The sequence below is a fragment of the Pinus tabuliformis genome, chromosome 1_1 (genome assembly GCF_031772625.1).
Source record: "Pinus tabuliformis cultivar Carrire ecotype Pingquan chromosome 1_1, CPIR1, whole genome shotgun sequence".
Lineage (NCBI taxonomy): Eukaryota > Viridiplantae > Streptophyta > Pinopsida > Pinales > Pinaceae > Pinus > Pinus tabuliformis.
Genome location: NC_142297.1, coordinates 830778781 through 830805188, shown reverse-complemented (window position 1 = coordinate 830805188; position 26408 = coordinate 830778781). Strand labels below are relative to the sequence as shown.

The 26408-nt window shown below is 39.1% G+C and overlaps 1 protein-coding gene across 1 annotated transcript; it reads left to right on the top strand.

The window, feature by feature from the left end:
- Positions 1-6998: 6998 nt before the first annotated feature.
- LOC149216684 (heavy metal-associated isoprenylated plant protein 23-like) lies at positions 6999-8597 on the top strand. The gene is made up of 3 exons (XM_089391256.1): positions 6999-7513; positions 7675-7750; positions 7971-8597. Exons 1-3 carry the CDS (start codon positions 7448-7450, stop codon positions 8264-8266), a joined length of 438 nt encoding a protein of 145 aa, XP_089247382.1. The 5' UTR covers positions 6999-7447; the 3' UTR covers positions 8267-8597.
- The last annotated feature ends 17811 nt before the right edge of the window (positions 8598-26408 follow it).

Genomic DNA, 26408 nt, shown 5'->3' with positions numbered 1-26408 from the left:
TTCGGAAAATCAAGTGTGAAAAGGGCGACACGATCTCTACATATCTGAACAAGCTCACCACCTACAGGGATGAGCTTGGAAGTGTAGGGATCATGACAACCGATGATGACATGGTGAGTCTAGCTCTACTCGGTCTTCTTAAGAGCTGGCATAGCTACTAAGACTTGGTAAATGGAAGAGAGAAACTGCCAGATTGGAAACGACTTTTGTTGGATTTGATGCAGGAGGAGATAAGAAGAAGCACCAGAGATGGTCCTTCATCCAAGGAGGATGAAGAAAATTGTGCCTTAGTGAGTAAGGAAAAAAAAGGGAAGGAGAAGGATTCTCATCCCAAATCAAGTTCTTCCTATGGTGGGAAGAAGTTTGACAAATCAAAAGTGTGATGCTTTCATTATCATGAGGTGGGCCATTTTGCTACAAATTGTCCACTGAAGAAATCCAAGATGGGATCCAAGGAAGGATTTGAAGGTGAGGCATTGACCTCACAAATCGAGTTGGATTTCGCCCTCTTCGCATGCATGGTTTCATCCATGGTGGGAGGTGGTTGGTTTCTTGATAGTGGAGCTTCATTCCACATGATCGGCGATAAGAGTTTGTTTAGTACCTTGGAGGAGAAAGATCTCCAGATACTCATAGCGATGGATAATGATGAAAAGTATAGTGTCTCAGGAGTAGGCGGAGTTGTTTTCCAGAGGGAGCATGGAGCTCGCATTACCTTGATCAATGTGAAGTATGTGCCAGGATTCAAGAAAAACTTGGTATCGATCACGATGCTGGAAGACAAAAGCTATGATGTAGTCTTCAGTAAGGGAAAGTTTTTCCTTAGACACGTCACCACGAGACAGGTGAAGCAGATCGGTTCACGAGTCAAGAACCTGTATGCTCTTGAGGTTCAAGATGCATGCAAAGCCTTAAGGAGCAAGGCAACTGTTGGAGACTTGGTGGTTGAGAGGGAGAGTACATTACCTCTCAACATGCAGCGCCAGAAGAAGTCTCAGACAATTGTGGAGGAGCCACAATTGGTGAAGCAGCTTCAGGAGGTTGTGGAGCAGCCACAACTAGAGAAGCTGAGAGGAGATCGAGTGGAGGCATCCACTCATGCAGAGACCTCCAGTAGGGGGAAATTTCGAGCCAAGTGGGTAGAGGGATCACATGCATCCATACCTGCAAGTCGGAGGTGAGGCGATGTGGAGTGACAGTCCCAAGAAGGCTGGAATAGGGGCAGGATCATTGAGATACTAAACCTCTTTGATTAGACATTGCTACGGGAGCCCCAACGAGGAGTAGCATGACTGGCTGAGTGGGTAGAGGCAGATGCGGATAGAGCGACAGAGAGAGCTACAGTGCAGGAATCCTAGGACAATGCAAAGCTAGCAGGCTGCAACAATGCAAGAGGCACAAGAGTGTTGCACCAGTGCAGGATGGCACAGAGAGGTGTGCAACGGTGCGAGATGTATGGAGTGTTGCAGCAGCTCAGAGGTCATAGAGGGATCACTTGTCAACGATAGAGGGAGCTTCAGCATCAGAGGGTGTTTTTATCCCAACAGGGAGGTCAGTTGGGAGATTTTTTTTTGTTTTAGAGTTGTTGGAGCTGCAACACTTGGGAGAAGTTTTGCATGCAGAACACTCCAAAGGTTCAGGATCGGGTTCGAGTTGAATGTCTTTCTTGTTGAGAGGGAGTGTTGAAAATGGCAACAAGAAATGCTAAAAATAGAAATGTTATAAATAGCATCTCAGGTACCAGTGTTGGATATAGCAACAAGGAATGAAAAAATGGAAATGCTAAAAATAGCATTGCTATAAATAGTATTTCGGGATAGATTCCAATTTTAGTTAGTCCCTGAACTAAAATTGAGAAGTAAAATTCGAATTTGATCTTAGCAATTGTTTGTAAAATAATTAATTAATTCATCTTGAGTTAATTAGTTGTAGGAAATCAAACATGAAGTCTATGTGAAGACATGTAACGTTTCTCCATTGATTGAGGAAGTTAAAGGAGATCATGATGAGTTGTACTTTGAGTTGAATTAGTTAGCTCAGTTAACTGAGTTAAGTCTAGTTAGATTAGTTCCAACAGTTTGTGGAATTAATTGTGAGTTCAGTTAGTTAATGTATGCATGCATGTAACTGCTGCACTTCAGATAACTGAATATTCTCTCATAAATAACTCATGCATGTTAGTTCAGTCAAAGACCCAATTGAGATCAGAGGAAGGGACAATGTACTATCAATTGGAGGATTTTTCCTATATATGAAACTCATCTATGCAGAAGGAATTATCTCCTTTAGGATTGCGCAGTTACTTCTAAGTTTAGTGAGCAGTGTGAGAGGTGAATTCACACAGGTGGCAACATTGGACCCTAGGAGAAACTACGCAAGGAAATAGGAGGCTTGGAGGGCAGAGGAGAAGGTTTGTGAGAAGCCTTTGACTGTCTATGAGCAGTAGAGGGATTGTACTGAGACCTGGATAGCTTGTGAGCTAAAGCTTTGTGTAATTCAGACGTATTTCCACTTGTATGATAATACAGAGATTGGGGTTTTTAGCTGAGGCTTTCCCCATAGTATTCTTCTGTGTTTCATGTGTGATTGATTTCTCATTCTCTGTTATATGTGTTCTGATTGATCTAGCTCAAATTGATTAAGGTTCCGCAAAGTTTGATTGTAGAAGTACATCTAGTATTTTTCTTTAGTATACTGCATTATCACGCGATCTACAGTGGGAATTTCTACATTGAATATGTCTAAGAGCGAGCCTACGGGTGCGGGTGATGACGCCGAGACAGAAAACAGTTGATTGTGCTTTCTTTATATATATATATATATATATCTATATATATCTATATATATGCATTATCATTGTATAGTCTATAATGACACTTTTTGGAGAATGTATAGTTATAGTTCCTTCTATAAAACATATATAAATAATCATGGTAGCAAGATGGTCCATACTCTATGTAACGAAATGAAATATGCAGACAGTTCATATCTGAGTTGTGTAAAGGACCTAGCCCATTTCCAAAAATCTTAACAAAAATGTTACCCATTATCATTGTATAGTCTATAATGACACTTTTTGGAGAATGTATAGTTATAGTTCCTTCTATAAAACATATATAAATAATCATGGTAGCAAGATGGTCCATACTCTGTGTAACGAAATGAAATATGCAGAGAGTTCATATCTGAGTTGTGTAAAGGACCTAGCCCATTTTCAAAAATCTTAACGAAAATGTTACCCGTTTCTTTAAAAAAAACAAGCCTTCTTATGTTTTAGTTAAAGAATGACAAGAAATTCTTAAACATGATACATTCATCTACATAAAGCCTTTAAGAGATTCTTCTAGAATTATTCAAGTTCCTTTTGCTTTCTTTTTAGTTTTAATCTTCTTCTAACCCTTTGTGTTACTCCTTAAAAAATCAAATCTCCATGAAACAAATACTTCACTCTAGAGAGTGAAATCTTTTCTTTTACGATATAAATACAAGTGAGATTTTATCATGTTATACAATCCTTAACGAGATGTATGGCGTAAAAACTATTCAACTATTCGAAGACTTTGCTCCCAATGCTTATACAATCCTTAGCAAGATGTATGGCGGAAAAACTATTCGACTTTGCTCTCAATGCAGAGGATGGGAAAATTGGGCAGTTCCATGCATATATATCAATTTATGTTTTTTTCACTAATTTAACTTCATGGTATTTTTATGAATTCTCTCTGACTCTGATATGGTCTTTTCCATGGTATAATAACTTGATATTGTTTGCAGAATGATCTCGTTGAGCAGGTTCTGAAGCAAACGAATATCTTGTATGAATATGGTTCTCACTTAATTACTAACCACTTTTCTTTCATTTTAAAAGTAATGGCATTATTTTTTATGATCATGGTATTGGATTGTAATGTAATAATGTCTGCAATAGCAAAATTGAGGAGAAAGGGCTAGATATAGAAATTATTCACTACGGTGCAATTATTCATCACACGTCTCTCCTTCTCAGTAAGCGTTGGCTTATGGCTTAAGTGTAATGCCTGATAATTCTATCTTCTTTCTTGCAACGGTTGTTTTTGGGAAAAGTTGTTGAGCACGGACCCACGTTTGATGCACCTTGAGGTTGTAAAGCTGTACAGGCTAGCACAAAGAATTTAGAGGTTGAGATGGAAACTTAGGCCAGTATTTCCACATGAAGTTCAACAGAATCTCAACCACTCTGAAAAGGATTTGTTCAAGAGAAAATGACTCCTCAATCTTTTTACAAAAATATATCATGTAAAGCCACAGAAAATATATCATTACTCACATTCCTAAAGCGACAGATTAATAGGCGTCATTTGAAGGAGGCGAACGTTTCACCACTGCAATACTCTTCCGTCGTCTCATTGACTAAAGTATTATATTTTTAATTGCTACTGTCACTATTGAAGACAGTGCGTATTTGAGCAGATCCAACAAATTTACGTGGAAATCAATTTAAAGCAAAATATCCTAAATTGAGCTGCTATCGAAAAATGAAAAAGACGCGCATACCGCAAAAGGTGTGGCGAATGGGCCCTACATATCCTACAAACGGGCCGGACTTGACATCTCATTGTGTCGTAAAGACATATTTAGGGAAAATGCTCATCTAATTTGGTTTCATGAAGGTTATTTTTAATTGGTTTTTTAATAAGACATTAAAGATTTAATAACTAAATAAAAAATATGGAAAATATTGTAATTATAATAAATAATTATTTTGTTTTTTTAATTAAGTTAATAATTAAGTAAAAAATATGGAAAATATTTTAATTATAATAAATAATTATTTTGTTTTTTTAATTGGATTAATAATTATATAAAAAATATGAAAAATATTTTAATTATAATAAATAATTATTTTATTTTTTTAATTGAGATTTATAAGATGTTTTATTTATTTAAGGTTTTTTATAAATATAATAATTTTGTTTTTTGTTTTTTTAATTGAAATTCATATGATATATTTACTTATTGGGAGATTAAGGAGAATGATGCATTGCAAAACATTAATAACATTTAAAATATTGTTACTTCTAAGTTCAAAGAAAAAATGTGTGAGAAAGATTTAGTAGCTAAAAGAAAATTAAGTTATTATAAGAAGGTCATCAACCCCACCGTAGAAGATCAAAAGTATCTCTCTATTTTAACTAGCTCAAAGAAGAAAATTAATATAGGGAAGATTAGAACGAACTCTCATGAGCTCCATAGTGAAACAGGTCATTGGGTAGTTCCTAAAACACCATGGATGGAAAGGATCTGCCATCTCTGTGAGAATAGGAACATCAAGGATGAAAACCACTTCCTCTTAGAGTGCCCCCGTTACAACCACATTAGATCTCAGTTTCATAATCTTCGTCGCAATACTTACCTTCCTAACCTTTTAGGCTATCAAAATTATGGTGAGCTCGGGAGGCTTCTCTCCAAGCTTTTTGAGCATAGGAATAAAATCTTAAATCAAACTAAATAATTTGTTTCTTTAGGTCCAATAGACCAAAGTTTGGTCTCAATGGATGTCAACCACCACCACCACCATCATCATCATTTTAGATATTTTTTGAAAAGTATAATAATTTTATTTCTTGATTAGGTTTTTTAAGAAAAATATAATAATTCTATTTTATTGTATTTGTTAGGTATGTAGAAATAGAATTCAATGAATTTTTATTAAATTATATTAGTTTATATGTACTATTGATCTACTTAAATAAGAGTATTTTTTATGACTTAGTTTAATTCAGAGATGAATAGTTTTTTCATTAGAATTCACTAAAATCTGGCAATACAATTTCAAAAAAATTTGTTGTTTAAAATACATTTTTCAAATCATAAATAAATTTAGCACCCAGGCACTCAAATTAATAAACTCAAGTTTTTAAAAATCTTTATGAGATTTTATTTAAAATTAACCAAAAAATAATCATAAAAAAAAATAAAATCATTTTGTTTATAAATTAAACTATGCCTTTTTTAACTTATAAAAAATATAATATATTAAAAAAAAAATTTAATAGGTGAGTCTATTCAAAATATTATTTATTTACTTGATTGTATTGATTTAGATAAATAAATTAATTAATTAAAAAAAAAATCCTCAGGCGATTTTGACACTAGGCTCAATTAAATTTTTCGGATTTTTTATATTATAAATATAATAAATTAAGTTTTTTATATCATAAATATAATATATTAAGTTTTTTATATCGTAAATATAATAAATTAAATTTTTTTATATCATAAATATAATAAATTAATTTTTTTATACCATAAATATAATAAATTAATTTTTTTATAAATACAGTAAATTGAAGTTTTGAGAAACAAATTGCAGTATCGCTTTTCAGGATTAGATTTTATGAAATATGGGATAAATTACATTTATTTAAAAAGAATTTTTCGTGAAAGATGGAGTAAAAATTTAGTCGATAGAATCTACCGAGTGTTGCACAAATTAAGGAATTCTTTAGTTTTGTAAGAGTCGTTGAGCCGTTTTCGTGTTGCAGAAATTAAATTAAGAGTCGTTTTCGTGTTGCACAAAATTAAATTATACAATATGTACTTTTAAAGGAAATTTGTAAGACTTGGGAGAATGAGTTGTATCGAATAACATGGTAGGTTCGAGGAATGGAGTGGAAGTGAGTTGTGCGTGAGCGGAGCAATAGAGTGGAATGGATGTATGTATCCGTTGGTTGAGCTGAAGGTGAATCAAGAATCGCTGGAGTCCACTATATTGCCTGGATCCCGTGCACGCCTTTTTGGTAGTAAAGGGAGAAGATTCATTCCAACCAATCATAGGCCGCCACGTCAGATTGCGTACAGGATGGGTATTGACAGTTGCTTGTATTGTATGACAGCTCTGGTTCATAGCCCTACAGCTGGCCAATGCCATGTCATTACGAAACCTTTTCTTGCAGGAAAAGACGGGAATTATGATTTAAATTGGGGAGTGCCGCGTAACAAGCAGCCAAGATCCATGCTTTGTTTTGCTCTGCTCACGGTATATACTATATAGTAATAGCTGGCTGTACTGTAATGAGAGCCAGACGCGCTTCAGACCTCCCCCTCTCGAGCTTTTTGCTATCCCAGACTGTACTCCTTGTCGACGTTATATGTTTATAACAATTCCCATCATGTGTCCCAACAATATTCCCAATTCCCTTGAAAAAGCAGAGTACCATAGCTGCAAGCTCATATTCATCATCGCGCTGAATTTCATTTGTGTGGCCTCTAATATAATTTATAAGTTCAGTAATGATTCTAGGTGTGCGGGATCATACTTTTGCCATGCTTTGATATTTTGAACCATCGCTCACAATATCTCCTCCAATCATCCATAAATTCACTTCTTCATTTTCCTCTTCCGCCGAAACCTTCTGAAGCATCTCTCTATATTATTTCTGACCGGTTACAGCCAGCTTTCTGGACAATGGATTTTATATCGGCCCTGCTTGGTGGAAACTTCAAACGCCGCAAACGTGCTAAAGATCTTCTGGTAAATACATAATTAACTATGTTGATTATAAGTTAACTTGACGTGATCTATATAAGAGTTTATTCACTCATATGGCCCATAACTATATGCTGTATCAGTTTCCTAGTGTTTCTCTGATCACGTTGAAGAATTATTCATTCATTTAAATTTTTGGATGGCAGACAGTGGAGGTGAAAATTCGCATGGACTGTGAAGGATGTGAAAGAAAAGTGAAAAACTCGGTGTCATCTATGGAAGGCAACATCTTCTATCCATATCACATGCATTAGCATAGTTCCATTTAAAAACATAAAACGCACTTATACAACTATGCTATCTTATTTGTTCTTTGTTTACATGTGATTTTATTTCACTTTGGGTTGATGAAGCGTTTAACGGGGGTGTAAGGCTAGTTTTTCCAAGGCGTCGTATATTTATTAAGCGCTAATAAATAATTTTGTTTCGATTAATTTGGCAGGTGTTAAGTCGGTGGAAGTAAACAGAAGTCAGAGCAGATTAACCGTGACGGGCAACGTGGATGCGCAGACTGTACTGGAGAGAGTGAAAGCAGGGACAGGGAAGGGTGCAGAGTTATGGCCTTACGTGCCGTACAAACTGGTTTACTATCCATACGCCCCAAACACGTATGACAAGAAAGCTCCCCCTGGCTATGTTCGGAAAGTGGAATACGCTTTGTCTACTCCAAACCGTGAAGATGAAAAATATACAACTCTTTTCAGCGAAGACAATACCAATGCCTGCACCATAATGTAGTTCTATTTCTATGCTCTAGGTGTCTCTGTGTTTATATATATATATATCATATGTGTCTCTTGTTACACTAATAATATATATATATATGTGTATGTTACTGCATAAAACATGTACTCTGAAATCATCATTCGGCGTGCCACTGTGGTCAATGCACGCTACTTCGGGCAGTGGTAGTTGTTTACAGATTGTTTTAAGGAGAATAATAAATGGATTGTCGAGAGGATTAGGTAGTGGTAAATTATCATGCCGATGGTATGGGGAAGAGGCTGTACGCGCATTTTTATTTGAATGAATAAAACTCCAGTTGCATTCAATGGCCAGACAGTCCCCCCAACGAAAGGAAGACAATGATTAAATTTGAAGGGTAGCCTTTCAGTTCATTAATGCGAGAATTGCGAAGATTCATATCAGACTTTGATTATCGGAAGCTCTCCCAAAGTTTCATAACTCAGTATTAAAAAATAAATAAACCACTGATTAGATTTGCGAATTTACAAATCACTCGGTAAATTTGAAACCCTACCGCACAATATCCATTTAAAAAAATAATAAAATATTTATTATTTATTATATTTATTTTGTATTAGGTATTTAGTTTTGCTTTGATTTTATATTTTAATTTGTATTTGATTTAAAAAATTGGGAGGAATTCAATTTTTGTTCATTTTTATTATTATTTAAATTTATTTATTTTTAAAGTGATTGATTGAACTTTTGTTATGGGTTTTTAGTAACTTTCATGTATATTAGTTACAAAAAATTGGGAGGAATTCAATTTTTGTTCATTTTTATTATTATTTAAATTTATTTATTTTTAAAGTGATTGATTGAACTTTTGTTATGGGTTTTTAGTAACTTTCATGTATATTAGTTACTAATTTTTTGTTTTTAGAATTTTTTTTTTTTCATTTTTCTATTATTTTAATTTTTGTGAATTCTAGTTTTTTGGTCATATTTTCAATTTAAGATAACTTATTATTATATTAAAAACAAATTAGAATAAATTATATATATATATATATATATATATATAAAGTAAACATATATATATATTTCCATGGAAAAAGGCATAATTTTCATTATATAAAATAAAATTACATTTTGCATATGCATAAGCATCACTGTAGTGAGGCATTGCCTGTACCAAAAATGAAAAACTTTTAGAGTTCCTCCACAGATGGAGCGATTAGAGATAATTCAAAAAATATGGAAGTTGTCATCCTCTTGCAGAGAGGGAGTAATATGTTCTGATAAATATGTACATCTATACAAAATAAAGAAAACATCAAAAGCAGGAACTGATTTCCCCATGCTGTTCATATGAGTTCAGGATCTATAAAGGGTCTATGATAGCACTAATATACAACACCATCCAATGCCTCGCAGATCAACCAGATGTCATCATCCTGGACCGCTGCTTCTTTGGATAGGTGGTCAGCAACGGTGTTCCGCTCCTTGTAAATATGGTGACAAGTAAAAGAGTCAAATGATATGATAAGTCTATGAATCTCAGCCAAAATATGCTTCAATATATATCCATTGCAGATGTATTTTTTGTTGATCCAATTAACAACCAATTTTGAATCCCCAAAAAGTTTTAAATGCGCATAATGTTTATGCAATGCAAATTGAATGAGATATTTGGCGGTCAGAAGCTCGGCAAAATTGTTTGTTCCCCGGCCCAGTCCCATTTGTATTTTAAAGGAGTGGGTGTCTGATAAGTGTAGGATGGCTCCTCCTTCGCATCCCCGTTCCTGCGCTGAGCCGTCAAAGTAGGCCCATGGGAGGGAGTGATCGATGACTTCTGCTTCAACTCTCTTATTCTGATTGTGTGTTGTTTCTTCAGGTATCATTTGATATTCTGCAAATGCTCTGTTCAGGATGGAAGGCCAGTGGGGGGATTGTTGTTGAAAGATTATTTGATTCCTGGCAATCCAAATCGCCCAGCATATCACCACCGGTATGTTCCTTTCCTTGCCGTTGGTTTCCTTCCACCAGTTACTCCAAGCATCTGTAATGTTGATCTCGTGCCATCTGCTGGATAAAGGGAGTGCTGCAAGGAAACCATTCCATAGATCTTGTGTGGCTGGGCATTGTATAAAGAGGTGAACAGTATCCTCATTGTTATTTCTGCAGAGGTGGCACCAGAAAGGCCCCGAGAATGATCGTTTCATTAGATTTGCACCTGTCAGGACTTTGTTGTTGAGTATGGACCACATATGAAGCTTAGATCGGGGGGCAACTCTTAATTTCCATAGAAGATTCCACCATGGCTCAATGACTACAGGCTTGTGGGGGTCCATAAGTACCAGGTATCCGATCTTGGGGGAATAGTATCCATTTTTGCAAAAGCCCAAATGAGCTCATCTTCCCCCTCCATTATCCTGACATGGGCTTCTGTTAGCACGGATATGTATTGTCTTCATAGATGTTGCGAGTGCAAGGGTATATTAAGTGCTTCTCCAGTTCTCCAGGTCTACTGAGTCAATAGAGATCTGTCATTATCCGCAATATGACATATATGAGTGATACCCTAAGTTATTAAGTGTTGTCTCTGGTCTCTGGTCTCTGGTAGTCTATGCATGTTGCCACAGCCTACCCAGGGGTCTTCCCCTATGCATACCGAGGAACCAGATCGAATTCTCCAAGTAAGGCCGTTCCTAATCAGATCCATAGCCTTTGCTACCGCTTTCTAGATGATTGAGATATTCCCATAATTCCTGTGGCCTTGCCTGGTCCAGTCAAGTGGACTAGTGGGTGAGAGGTATTTGGCAGTGACAACCTTCGTCCAAAGACTGCAATTATTAAGGAGCTGCCATCCCAGCTTTGTTGCCAGTGCTTTAGAAAATGAGTCCAATCTCTTTATTCCCCAGCCGCCCCATCGCTTAGGCAGTGCTAGGGCTTCCCATTTGGTCCAGGCAAAAATTCTTCCCGGCTGCTTCCCCTTCCATAGGAAGCAACAGCATATATTTTGCAGCCTATTCAGTATACCTCTAGGGATCCAAGCTAAGGTCATCCAGTAGACTTGAGTTGCTTCAAGGATAGCTTTTATCAATACTAACCTGCCTACTCTGGAGAGGTACTTGTGGTACCACACGTCCAGGTGCTTTTCTACTTTTGACATGAGCCATATCCAGTCTGCTATCTTGTAGCCGAAAGGCTTCAGTCAGTACCCCAGGTATTTTAGTCCTTCCTCAATAGGGTGAGTTGTAAAGGGGAATCTCCTTAGAGCAAATAGAATTTCATTATGAGAGTAGCCTGTTGCTGTTAAGGTGGATTTAGATTCATTCAACACCATCCCCGTGGCTTTTTGAAATATGCCCATGAAATGGTGAAGGGCGGTGAAGTCACCAAGTCTCCCGTTGAGAAAAATGAGTACATTGTTCACAAAGAGTAAGTGTGTCAAAATGACTAAATCATATATTTTGATGCCTTTTATCCTATCCTGTCTGTGTTCATCTTTGATGATGCGGCTGAGGCCCTCCATAATAAGAAGGAAGAGGAGAGGGGACAAAGGGCAACCCTGCCTGAGCCCCCTCTTGGCATGAAAAAAGGGGGATGCCGACCCATTAATGAGAACATTGTAAGGTACATCAGTTATGCAACTCATTATCCACTTTATGAAGGGGAAAGGAAAGCCCAAGTGAGTTAATAGGATGTGGAGGTAGAGCTAGTTTACTCTATCGAAAGCTTTCGATAGGTCTATCTTCAGAATCATTCCTTTCAATTTCCTGAGCTGCACCAAGTGGAGGAGTTCCTATGCTGTGCTTATCGCCTCATGAATCTACCGATTGTGCAAGAAGGCAAATTGTTCCCGAGATATATGGAGGGATAGTATAGGCTTGATGCGATTAGCGATGATTTTGGCTATTATCTTGTATATGCAGTTGCACAGGGAGATGGGTCTGAAGTCATCAAAATATGAGGGCTTGTCAGCTTTGGGAATGAGTGCAATAAAGGTAGACTTAAGCTCGCTCGGGATCCTCCCACTGGTTCTGCTCTCCTCAACAAGCCTAAGGAGGTCCTCTCCCAGGATCTCAAAGAAGGCTAAATAAAATTCCACTGAACATCCGTCTGGCCCCGGGCTCTTATCTTTCTTCAGCCACTTTAGTGTAACTTCGAGCTCTTGTAGTGATACTTCTATCAAGAGCTCCTGTTCCGTCTCTTCGTCAACGAACCCAGGGAAACACTGAGTGACCTGCATGACTTTGGCTAGAGTAGTAGTAGCAAGAGCCTTGTATATGTTTTGAAAATGTGAACATGTCAGTGTAGCCAGATCTCTAAATGATTGCATCGATCATCCCTGAGAGTCTTGTAGATCCCATATTGTGTTAATGATTTTCCGGCCATTTTGCATATTTGTGGTAGAATTTTGTGTTGTCATCCCCTTCTTTTAACCAGATGGCCCGACTTCGGAGTCGCCAACTTTCTTCTCTATTCCTTAATATTTGGGTTCTCTTCAACAGTGCAGTTGAGTGTTTGTCCTTTTGCTCCTGGGTCATCCCACCACCTCCAGAATCTTCATCAATGGATGAGATGTCGACTTCTGCTATTCTTAGGGACAGTTCCTCCTCTTCCTTCTTCTTCTTAGCCCATACCTTGGAGAGTTCCTTCAGCTCCTTCATATTACGAGTGAAATTCAGGCATAATATCATAGTTAAGCCTGGGGGTTGGCCTTCCAAAACTTGGTCACCAGCTTAATATATTCCTTGCCCCGGAGCCAGGTAGCATTGAATTTGAAAGGGGCCTTTGGTTTGACATTTATGTCCTGTATCTCAAGGTAAACAAGTCGATGGTGCGATAGGCCACCAGAACCCACCCATTGTCTAATTCTAGCTCCCCTACTGATCATATCTTCCTTGGTATTGAATCTATCGAGTCTTCTAGCCAAGCTTGCATCCCCAATTCTATTGTTCCTCCATGTGGGTTGCAGCTTGGCTAAGGGGATGTCAATGAATCTATGGGACTCCAAAAGGTTCCCAAAGTAATCAGACAGAGCGTCTACTTGGGCTTGGTTGCCCCAAGATTCTGCATATCCCAGGGAGAAGTTGAGGTCACCCCCCAGGATGATATTGTCCTATTGTAAGAGAGTAGAATTGAACAATGTTCTCCAGTAAGCGACTTTGTCCTAGTAGGGGTAGTAAACATTAAAGATTCTGAATTCCAATTCAAGAGTAGGGGAGTAAATATCTGCGGCCAAGTAACCCTGACTACCCCAAACCCTCATAGTCTTGATTGAGCGATTGTTTATGCCCAGGGTTAGTCCTCTTGATCTCCCAGTGGCATCTAGGGAATGGAATGTCTAGCCCGGGAGCCATGATTCAAGAAGATGAGAGACAGTACTAGCAGGACCAAGAGTTTCTTGTAGGAAAATGATGTCTATCGGCTCGGAGGCAAATAGACGTTTGAGGGCTAATTTCTTCTCCAGGCTGGCCACCCCGCGACAATTAAAAGAAAGCATCTTCATGGGGGGGTGGGGGAATGAGGGGATTGCTCCACTCTAAGGGCCCAATTGATAGTTTTCTGTTTGCTAGTAGCAATTTCCTCCCCTGCCTGATGTTTGGCCTTGGATAGGTGGGAGGGACGACCTTGGGTCTTAGGAGGGGAGGAGGGGATACCACCTAAAATCCAATGATGTCGTGGCCCTGGGAGCACATTCGAGAGTAAAGGGGGTAGCGGGGTTTAGGGAGGAGATGGGAGGGGGCAGGGGCGGAAGGGCCACCCGTAAGGGAAAGCTGAGGGAAGGAGTAAGTAAACATATATATTAAATGGTATATATATTAATATAAACAATATTAGTTAATTATATTTCTTAATTTTTAGTGATGGCATTCCACAATACAACATTTTATTAGTTTTTTTATTTTTGTGATGAATTATTGGTCTTCATTTATATATGGACCAAATATAATTAAACATGATAAGTAAGTGGGTTAATTATGTGAAGGAGTATCTATTTGAAAATGAGGTTTTTATAGTTTTAATTTAATTATTCAAAAATATTAGGCTGATAGTAAGGATTTGATTTTTATGAAATATTTTATAATACTTATTATAATATAAATAAATTAGGTATACTTATTATTATACTATTTTAGAAATACTTGTTATCTTTAAAGTAGGTATGTCTTTTTTGTCTTTTTAATTAAATTCATTTATTTAAAAAGTCACATATTAAAAAGTGTTATGTTGGGGCATGTGTTATTAATAAGTCATTATATTAGCCCATGGTATTATAACAAAGTCTATTTAGAAATTAAGAATATTTGATACTTATTAGTCATTGTGAATTGTCCTTGATCACTATTAGTTTAACAGGGACCAATGCAAGTTATAATATTTGAAAAACAAATATTTATTTTTCGATATTATTCATCTTTTTTTCAACATTTGATTGGACCATAACTTTGAAGGTGTTATTGGAGCCTTTGTGTTATGCCGATAAATGCCTCATAATTGTTTTGCCACTTCTGGATGTAGTTGCAATATTTATGCCATGATTTTAAATATTCGTGAAATAATTTTTCATCATTAAGTTTCATGTGGTAAAATCCTTGAAAAATAACTCATAGTCATGTAAATAACCTATTTACCATTAGTCACTATCCACTGTAATTTAATCAAGTCCTTGAATAAAAAAATGAATAGGAACAAGATGGAAATAAATATACCTAGGAGTTACTACCTACCATTATTTATGTTTCCTTCAAAGCTTTCACATGTAGGAGTAAAAATATAAATGTGAAAACTTAGTAGTGCTTACTACCCACCAAAATTTTATGCAATCCTTATCCTTTAGTAGGAAATTAAAAGATGAAATTTTTTCTTGTTGCAACATAATCAATTTTGTTTAAGTTTTTTCCCCTCCACGAAAAATCTTAATTTTATTATGAAAATAAAGAAAATTACATGTTGTAAGGGTTGCATATCAAGCCAAAATGTGACTATTGTGTGATCAACAATCATCAAATATTCTATAATAATTGTTATGATACATACATACATACATACATATACATATACATATGAAAACAAAAACATATATAATATCTGTGATGTATCCATCTATTGAGAAAAGTCTAAAATTATCATATACATATGATATCTTGTCTAATAGTGCAAAAAGGAAAAATATATCAAAAAGGCCCTTGGTGTGCTACTCTGTCCTGTGTTATCTCAGTGAATGGTCGATGATAGTACTAATAATGATCGTGCCCATACTTCTCTTTCACATGCCAAGTACCAAACACCTGCTGCGAGCCCTCTTTGGATAGTCTGTCGGAAAGTGTATTCCTTTCCCTATAAATATGTTGGCAAGATATGAAGTCAAAATGAGATTTAAGCATCATGATTTCATCCAATATGTTGCGAAGGGTGTGTGTGTGACATATAGAGTGTTGATTAAACCAATCCACAACCAACTTTGAATCACCAAAAACCTGTAGATGTTGACAATTCTTTTCAATAGAAAATAGTAGGAGTAACTTGAGACTGTATAGTTCAGAAAAGTTATTGGTGCCATGTCCCAATCCTGCTTTAAGTTCAAAATGATGAGATTTTGATAGATGAAGAACTGCTCCACCACATCTTCCATGTTGTGAAGCTCTGTCAAAATAGGCCCATGGTTTTGAGTGGTCAATGGATTCCTCAGTGATAGTACGAGGACATTGTGATAGACCTTGCCGGGGAGGAAACTACAAATGGCAATAATTTGTGCATTGATGGCTTCGGGTGTGAAGGCACTGCCTTGGAAGATTTTATGATTTTGCCCTATCCATATACCCCAGCGAGTGAGGAGTGGAATTTTCCGAATATTTTTGGGGGCGGCATCATTCCACCATTTCTTCCAAGCCTAAATAATATTTTCCCCTTGCCATCTGATAATAATAGAAAGACCTTGATATACTAGATTTTAGACCTGGCTAGCTACTTGACAGGATAAAAATAAGTGTTCAATGGATTCCTCAACTTCTCTACAAATAACACACCAAGATGGGCCTTGGAAGGATCATTTTTTCAAATTTTCACTAGTGGGAATTTTATTTTCCATAATGCACCATAGTAACATCTTGGCTTCACCAGGGCTCTTCAATTTCCAGAGATGTTTCCACCACCCTGATTTGATTTCAGGTTCTTTTGTAGCAATGATATATAGGTATCCTGATTTGGGTGTATAAGTGTCGTGCTTTGAGTGTACCCACAATAATTCATCCTCCCGATCAAGTATCCTAATATGAGATGCAGATAGTATGCTTATGTAATCTTACAAGTTCTACTACCACTGTATTGCAATATTCAGTGCTCTGGAAAATAACCAACGTTGACCCCAGATAGACATTTGATCCCTGTCCACAATCTGATTTAAGTATTTGATCATGTGTGAAGAAAATAATGTGATCACCTCTTGGGGAAGTAAGTGTTGGTTGTTGCATCCCATGGGTCCATCCTGATTCTGACCCAATAACCAGAGTTGACCCGTGAAGCAAGCTCTAATTCTATGATGATAGAGGATTTCAGGACATGCTTCCAAAATGTTGAGATGTTGGGAAGATATCCAATCAGCTGTAGAGAGGGGAAAATGTATTTTCTGGTTACCACTTCAGACCAAAGACTGTGACTTGTGATTAATCTCCAACCCACCGTTGTTGCCAAAGCTTGTGAAAAGCAAGATAAATATTTGATGCCCCAACCACCCCACTGTTTAGGTAGGTCAATTATGTCCCATCTGACCCAGGCAAAATTCTGGCCTTCTTTAGATCCATGCCAGAGGAATCCACAACGTAATCTCTAAATGATATTTAGTATGCTTTTGGGGATCCATGCTAAAGACATCCAGAAAACTAGTATGCCTTCGAGGACAAATTTGATGGGGCCAGTCAACATGCTTGGGACAACCATTTGTCACTCCATATTTTTATTCTTTTCTCAATTTTAGCTATGAGCCACATCCAATCATCTTTTTTGTAGTCATTTGGTTTCATATGGAAACCGAGGTATTTTATACCATCATCTAGGGGATTAATTTGAAAGGGAAACAATATGCAAGCATGTATAATTTCATCTTCAGTGCATTCAATAGCTATAAGAGTGGATTTTTGGTTGTTAGACACCATACCCGTCACCTTACAAAATAAATCCAGTAGTGCTTTGAATTTTGTCGTGTTATTACACAATACATCAAGAAATATCAAAACATTATCTATGAACAATAAATGAGTGAGTAAGATCTCCCCTGCTACTTGAGCACCTTTTAAGGTACCTCTGCTTTTCACATTAGAAATCAATCTACTCAATCCTTACATAATCAACACAAATAATAGAGGGGACAAAAGGCATTCTTGAAAAATTCCCCTCTCAACATGAAAGAAATCTAAAGAAACACCATTGGTCAAAACCATAAAAGATGTAAAGGTAATACACCACATAATCCAATTAATAAAAGAAATGTGAAAACACATATGTGTAAGTAACAATTTGATGCAAAGCCATTTTTCCCTTGATCTAGATGGATATTAGTGGCCACCCACCAATTCCACTTGGATCCCCACCATTGTTTCTTTCAGCTTTTCAGTTTCCTTAATTATATCACAGTTTACTATTTTTAGAAGTTTTTCGGGTCCTAAACTTCCAGAGCCATTTTGAGGCCCTAAATGAAATTTTTTTGGCAATCTACTACCAATGATTGCCTAACAAAATCATCTTTTCCGTCGTAGTCCTCGAAGAGATCTTTCCAACAGGGTAGCATGCGCGTCAAATGGAAATAATATGACCAAGTCACGACCCCGGGAAGTTGGATTTCTTATTAACCCCAACAGGGCCCATAAACTCTTAGTGTTACATCTCCTCGGGTTAGGGTTTTGGTTGTTTAGGGTTTGCTCTTATTGTTCAATAATAAAAAATCCCTTAAGCATCATTGTAATGCAGTTCATAGGCATGTAACTGCCACATCTCTTCTCAAAGATAACCTCCGAGCTAGTTTATTTCCATTTATGTCTGTAAGCATATTTCAATTTTTTACATTAATGAAATGAAGTATTATTTTTGTTGCATCTCTGTATTTATGCTTATATATGTAATTTGTTGTGTTCCTATTTAAATCTGGATCAGTGGTATCAAAGCGGTCTGCTCCTTCTCTGTTTTTCTTTGCATGTCCCCAACAAGGTCGGGATATAAGGAGTTAGGAATTGAACTAGTCGAACTTTTGCAAGACTAGCCTCGTGAATCCTGATGGCCTCCCATAGCGAATGAAAAAAAGGACGAGGGGCCAAGAGATGCTATCAAAATATTGCTCGAAGAGGCCCTCAAGCGACAAAGGAATGCGATGATGGACAACTTTGCCCAGATCCTTCAGCGGCTACCTAGGGGCGACACGTCTACTTCCAGCAGCTACTCTAGAAGTGCCACACCCTTCAAGGTACAAGTTAACTTTGACATTCCCATATTTGAGGGTCAGATAGATGCAGACGCTGTAGATAAATGGTTAAATCTGCTAGAAGGGTATTTTTTTGTTCATGATTTTTCCCGCTGGGAAAAGATTATTTTTTCTCTTCTCAAAGCCGCCTCCCATGTCAAGGACTGGTGGGAAACCTACTGTGAGCAGAAGGACGAAAGTACAGCCTCACTGTTTTCAGTCGCATCCACTTGGAATTCATTCCGGGATGCCATCAAGGAGCAGTACTACCCTGTCAGAAGATATGAGGATAAATACATAAAGTGGACCACGTTGCCGCAGGGAAGGGACCAAGATGTGTCGCAGTTTACCAATGCTTTTCATACCCTTCGCACAAAGTTGGGTATCAAGGATTCTGAGTGGCATTTGATACTCAAATACTGCGATTGCCTACACAGGTACATCCAAGACGAGATGGAGTCCCTGGACATCTCCTTGCTCAGCACGACGTACTGATACGTTGTTAAGATCGAGCAAAAGTTTAAACAGAGAAGCGAGACTTTGGATCTGTGAATCCAAAGCAAGGGAAAGGTGCCCCCAAACCACAGAAAAAAGGACAAAGCAAAGGTGGGGTGGCCCAAGACAGCCCGCTAAAGCCGCAAGCAAATAACAACACCCTGAAGTCGAAGAAGGACATAGGAAAGTGGTGCAAGTTCCATAAGAGCTCCACTCACATCACAAGTGAGTGTCGGTCCAAGAAGTCACTCGTGGCCAAGCTAAAGGCTTCGGAATCATATGCATGTTCTGACTCTAAGTCAGAACCCAACAAGGGGAATGACAAAGGGAATCAGATTATCAATGCGGAGCCTAACACCATCGTTGCCACCATGAAGATCTAGAAGGAGGAACTCGAAGATCCAGAGGAGGAGGAGTGCCTCTTCCACTCCCAGATGTGGGTAAAGGGTTCCCTCCTACAGTTCATTGTCAATAGCAGGAGCCAAAAGAACCTCATTTTGGCAAAGGTCATGAAGGGACTAGGCTTACCGAACACAGCACATCCCCAACCGTACACCATTGGGTGGCTTCACCAAGGACAGGATCTTCGCATGAACAACAGTGTCACCTTCCATACAACATCAAGCCCTTCAAGGATGAGGTATTATGTGACATTTCTTCCCTTGATGTTTGTGATGTATTATTAGGTTAACCATGCTTATGGAAGTGACATGTTGTGTATGAATCAAGGCCTCGTGATGTTATTGTTACTTTGGGAAATAAGTTGTACAGGATAACGGAGGTAGCACCGCCAAACGCCATCTCTTTGGTTATTGCAACACAATGCAGTAAGCACATTTCTAAAACTGGGAAATTTGTTTTCTTGATGCTACACCCTCAGGGAAAGAAGAAGACAGTGGTCATGACCTCCAGACGAGGCCCCTCCACACGACAACAACAGATGGACAAGGTCATGGAGGAGTACGATGACATCTTCACCTCCCCTGTAGGGGTGCCTCTGCACTGTCAAGTCAAGCACTCCATCGATCTGACCCTAGGTGCGTTGCTGCCCAATGGAACAATCTATCGACGCTCCATTTTGGAGAACGACGAAATCAAGAGGAAGATTCAAGAGTTGCTGCAGAAAGGTCACATCCGACAGAGTTCATCGCCTTGTGGGAGCCTGATCGTGTTGGTACAGAAGAAGGATGGGACTTGGAGACTCTGTATTGACTATCGAGCGTTGAACAAGATCATTGTCTAGAATAAGTACCCGATCCCACGGATTAATGACCTTCTGGACCAACTGAAAAGGGGAAAATATTTCAGCAAGATCGATTTGAAGTCAGGATATCACCAGGTACCAATCAAACCCTCTGATGTGTGGAAGACTGCCTTCAAATCCAACGAGGGCCTTTTCAAATGGTTGGTTATGTCTTTCATGTTGACGAATGATCCTACAACCTTCATGAGGCTGATGAATGACATCTTGTGGCCATTCACCAACTCATTTGTAGTGGTATACTTGGATGACATCCCGATCTTCAGCCAGAGTTGGGAAGAGCACCTCCACCACATCCAACAGGTTCTCCAAACACTGCGCAACACAAGCTATGTGATAATTTGGAGAAATGCACTTTTGGCATGACCCAAGTTCAGTGTCTTGGATACATTATTGATGAACGAGGGGTGCATGTGGATCCAACCAAGATCCAAGTCATTCAGGATTGGCCATCTCCAACCACTCTAACAGAGCTCCGAAACTTTCTGGGTCTTACCAATTTCTACCGCAGGTCGTGTTGGGATTCTCTCATATCACTTGGCCCTTGAGTCAAGTCACCAAGGGAGGAGCGAAAGAAAAATTCTTTTGGTCTGAATATCAACAGAAGGCATTCACAGAGTTGAAACATCGTCTCTGCTCGGCACTAATGCTCGTATTACCAGACTTGCAACAACCATTTGAGATCGAGATAGATGCCTCTGACTATGCTATTGGAGCAGTCCTTACTCAACATGGGCATCGAGTGGCATATCACAATGAGACACTTTCAAACATAGTCCAGAAGTATCCCACTTGTAACAAAGAGATGTATTCCCTTGTGCAAGGTTGCCGACAATGGAAGCGTTACATTTTGGGGAAGGAAACGTTCATCCACATAGACCACTTTCCCTTGCAGTTCATATAGACGCAAGGGAAGTTGCAAAATGATTGTCATCAGAAGTGCTCCACATACCTACAATAGTTCCATTTGAATATTAAGTATAAGAAGGGCAACACCAATAATGTTGCATATTGCCTCAGTTGACCATCGATCATGGCATTAACCACCGTGCTCAACTCTTGTGGGCACGAGACTTCTGATTGGCCACTTCTCTACAAAAGCAAGCCAGAATTCGACCACACATACTAGACACTCTTGGAGCGTCAACATGTTCCAAATTTTCACCTCCAGGATGCCCTGTTATGCCACTTGGGTCACCTTTTTGTTCCTTCAAGCGAGCATGCCAAGATGATTTGGGAAGTGGACTACAGTAGAGCCACTGGGCATTTTGGGGTCGAGAAAATGGTGGAAGAACTGCAGAAGTAATTCTATTGGTTGAATCTTTGATAGGATGTTGGGAAGTACATCAAATCCTGCACTGCTTGCGCAATTGCCAAATCGACCATCAAGAAGCAAGACCTCTATACTCTGTTGCCTACACCTAGTCAACCTTGGGAATGCATCTCCATGGATTACATGTTATACCTTCCTTCTACTAAACATGGAAATGACTGTGTTTTTGTGGTCGTCAACATATTCTCGAAAATGGCCATTATGACGACCTGCAAGAAGAATATCACAGCAGAAGCCACTGCTAAACTCTTCCTTGAATGAGTGTGGGTACACTTTGGGATCCCACAGTCTATCATCTCAGATCAGGACAGTAAGTTCCTCAGTACATTTTGGTCCAGTCTTTGGTCGATGCTGGACACCAAACTCGCTAAGTCCATAGCTCTCCATCCCCAAATTTATGGCTAGACAGAGGTAGTTTACAGGATGATCGTACACATTCTGCACATGTACAACTCAAAGCATCCACACACATGGGATGAGAACCTCCCCTATGTTCAACATAGCTATAACTGGGCTCTCCATAGCTCGACTAGCCACAAACCTTTTCAGGTGGGCTTGGGATTCCAGCCAATATGTCCCATTGATGTGGCCATGCCATTTGTAGCTACTCAGGTAGATTCATCTCATGTCCAGTCTGAAACGGATAAGGAAAACAACTACATTGACCACACCCAACATATTTGCCAATAGGTCCACAACATTTTGGAAAAATCAAATGCCAAGTACAAGCAACGACACGATCAACATCGGGTGCCACACAAGTTTCAGCTGGGCGACAAAGTCTAGTTGCATTTGCAAAAAGAATGCCTTACCGGAGCCTATCGGAAACTCAGACCACTCTGATATGGTCCTTATACCATTACCAAGGTTATGGGAGACAATTCATTTGAGCTCAGCATTCCCCCATTCCTTGGCCTGCAACCAGTGTTCAATGTGGACTGCCTTCGGCCATACTTTCCATCATTACTAAACACATCTGACATTGCAGAACAACTCACACCAACAGAGTTAAATCCAAATTGCATGGAACAAGTTGCAACTAATCAGATCATGGACAAGAAGATCAAGCACACTTGCTAGTAGAAGATCCAACTATATCGAGTTGTCAAAGTAGACCAACTCCTTCACCAGGGAAAGTGACTCACTAGGGACCAAGTTCAGCAGAAGTTTCCTCATCTCATGGAGAAACCCAATGCAACTAGGACCATTGCTTCCTAAGGGAGGAGGAATGATCCAAGTGGATATTGGTGGCCATCCGTCAATTCCACTTGGACCCCCACCATTGTTTTTTTCAGTTTTTCAATTTCCTTAATTGTAGCACAGTTTACTATTTTTAGCAGTTTTTTGGGTCCTAAACTTCCGGAGCCGTTTTGATGCCCTAAACGATGTCTTTTTGGCAATCTACCACCAGCAATTTTTTGATAAAATCATCTTTTCCATCGTAGGCCTTTAATGGATCTTTCCAATGGGGTATCATGCGCATCAAACAGAAATAATATGACCAAGTCATGACCTCGAGAAGTTGGTTGTCCTACTAACCCCAACGGGGCCCATAAACTCTTGGTGTTACATCTCCTCTAGTTATGGTTTTGGTTGTTTAGGGTTTGCTCTTATTGTTCAATAATAAAAAGGCCCTTGAGCCTCATTGTAATGCAATTCAGACACATGTAGTTGCCACATCTCTTCTCAGAGATAAGCTACCATCGCCCAAGCTAGTTTATTTCCATTTATGTCTGTAAGCATATTTCAGTATTTTACATTAATGAAATGAAGTATTATTTTTGCTGCATCTCTGTATTTATGGTTATATCTGTAATTTGTTGCGTTCCAATTTAAATCTGGATCAGCCCTATCAAAGGCTTTTGAGATGATCCGGATTTAAACAGGAGTTCAACAAATTACAGAGATAACCATAAACACAGAGATGCAACAGAAATAATACTTCATTTCATTAATGTAAAATACTGAAATATGCTTACAAACAGAGTTGGAAATAAACCAACTAGGGCGATGGTAGCTTATCTCTGAGAAGAGATGTGGTGGCTACATGCCTCTGCACTATGTTACAATGAGGCTCGAAGGCCTATTTATTGTTGAGAAACAATGGAAAGCCCTTAACATTCCAAAACCTAACTCTAGAAGATGAAACGCCAAACTGTGGGCCTCGTTTGGGTAAATTGGTACATCAACTTCCCGGGGTCGTAACTTTGGCATACGATCTCCGTTTGATGCGCACGGTATCTTGTTAGAAAGATCTATTAGAGAGCTACAACTTTCGGAACAGCAACATCAATCCATGGACCCATGTTGCTCCCAGTTTTCCCAAAAAATGTCGTTTAGGGCCTCAAAATGGCTTCGGAAGTTTAGGACCTGAAAAATTGCTAAAAATAGTAAACTAGGCTACAATTAAGGAAACTGAAAAGCTGAAAGAAACAATGGTCGGGGTCCAAGTGGATTTGTTCGGTGGCCACCAATATCCGCTTGGATCATTCTTCCCCCCTTAGGAAGCAATGGTCCCCATTGTGTTGAGGTCCTCCATGAGATGAGGAAACTTATGTTGAACTTGGTCCCTAGTGAGCCACTTGCCCTGGTGAAGGAGTTGGCCTACTTTGACACCTCGATACAATTGGATATTCTGCTGGCAAGTGTGCTTAATCTGTGTGTCCATGATTCGATCAGCTGCAGCTTGTTCCATGCAATCTAGATTTAACTCTGTGGGTGTGATCTATTCTGCAATGTCGGATGTGTCGAGTAATGGTGGAAAGTATGGCTAAAGGTGGTCCACATTGAACACTAGGTGTAGGCCAAGGAATGGGCGAATGCTGAGCTCAAATGCATTGTCTCCCACAGCCTTGGTAATGGTGTAAGGACCATATAGGAGTGGTCTTAGTTTCTGATAGGCTCTGGTAAGGCGTTCCTTTTGCAAATGCAACCAGACTTTGTTGCCCAGCTGAAACTTGTGTGGCACCTGATGTTGATCATGTCACTGCTTTTACTTGGCATTTGATTTCTCCAAAATGTCATGGACCTGCTAGCGAATATGTTGGATGTGCTCAATGAAGCTATTTTCCTTATCTGTTACGGACTGGACATGAGCCAAATCTGCATGAGTAGCTATAAATGGCATGGCCACGTCAATGGGACATAGTGGCTGGAATCCCAAGCCCACCTGAAAAGGGTTGTGGCCAGTCGAGCTGTGGAGAGCCCAGTTGTAGCTGTGCTGAACATAGGGGAGGCTCTCGTACCATGTGCGTGGATGCTTTGAGTTGTACATGCGCAGTATGTGTACGATCATCATGTTGACAACCTCTGTCTGGCCATCAGTTTGAGGATGGAAAGCTATGGACTTAGTGAGTTTGGTGTCGAGCATTGACCAGAGACTAGACCAAAATGTACTAAGAAACCTATTGTCCCGATCTGAGATGATAGACAGTGGGATCACAAAGTGTACCCACACTCGTTCAAAGAAGAGTTTAGCAATGGCTTCTGCTATGATATTCTTCTTGCAGGCAGCCATAATGGCCATCTTCGAGAACTTGTCGACAACCACAAAAACACAATCGTTTCCATGCTTAGTGGAAGGAAGGCCTGACATGTAATCCATGGAGATGGATTCCCAAGGTTGAATAGGGGTAGGAAGTGGGGTATAGAGACCTTGCTTCTTGATGGTCGGTTTGGCAATGGCGTAAGTAGTGCATGATCTGATGTACTTCCTGACATCCTATCAAAGATTCGGCCAATAGAAATAATTCTGCAGTACTGCCACTATTTTCTCTACCCTGAAATTTCCAGCAGCCCAACTATAGTGTACTTCTGAAATCATCTTGGCACGCTCGCTTGAAGGAACACAAAGGTGACCTAGGTGGCATAATAGGGCATTCTGGAGGAGAAAATCTGGAACATGCTGACCCTCCAAGAGTGTCTGGTATGTCTGGCTGAATTTTGGGTCGCTTTTGTAGAGAAGTGGCCAATCAGAAGTCTTGTGCCCACAAGAGTTGAGCACAGTGATTAACACCATGATCGGTGGTCGACTGAGGAAATCTGTAACATTATTGGTGCCACCCTTCTTATACTTGATATTTAAATGGAACTATTGCAGGTATGTGGACCACTTCTGATGGCAATCATTCTACAATTTCCCTTGGGTTTGTATGAACTGCAGGGGTCGGTGGTCTGTGTGGATAACCGTTTCCTTCCCCAAAATGTAATGCTTCCATTGTCGATAGGCCTGCACAATGGAATACATCTTTTTGTCATAAGTGGGATACTTCCGGACTGTGTCTGAAAATGTCTCACTGTGATATTCCACTGGATGCCCGTGTTGAGAGAGGACTGCCCCAATATCATAGTCAAAGGCATTTGTCTCGACCTCAAATGGTTGTTGCAAGTCTAGTAATGCGAGCACTGGTGCCGTGTAGAGGCGATCTTTCAACTCTGTGGATGCCTTTTGTTGAGATTCAGACCAAAATAATTTTTCTTTCGCTCCTCCCTTGGTGACTTGACTCAAGGGCCAAGTGATATGAGAAAATCCCAACACGAACCTGTAGTAGAAGTTGGCAAGACCGAGAAAGCTGCAAAGCTCTGTCAGAGTGGTTGGAGATGGCCAATCTCGAATTACTTGGATCTTGGATGGATCCACATG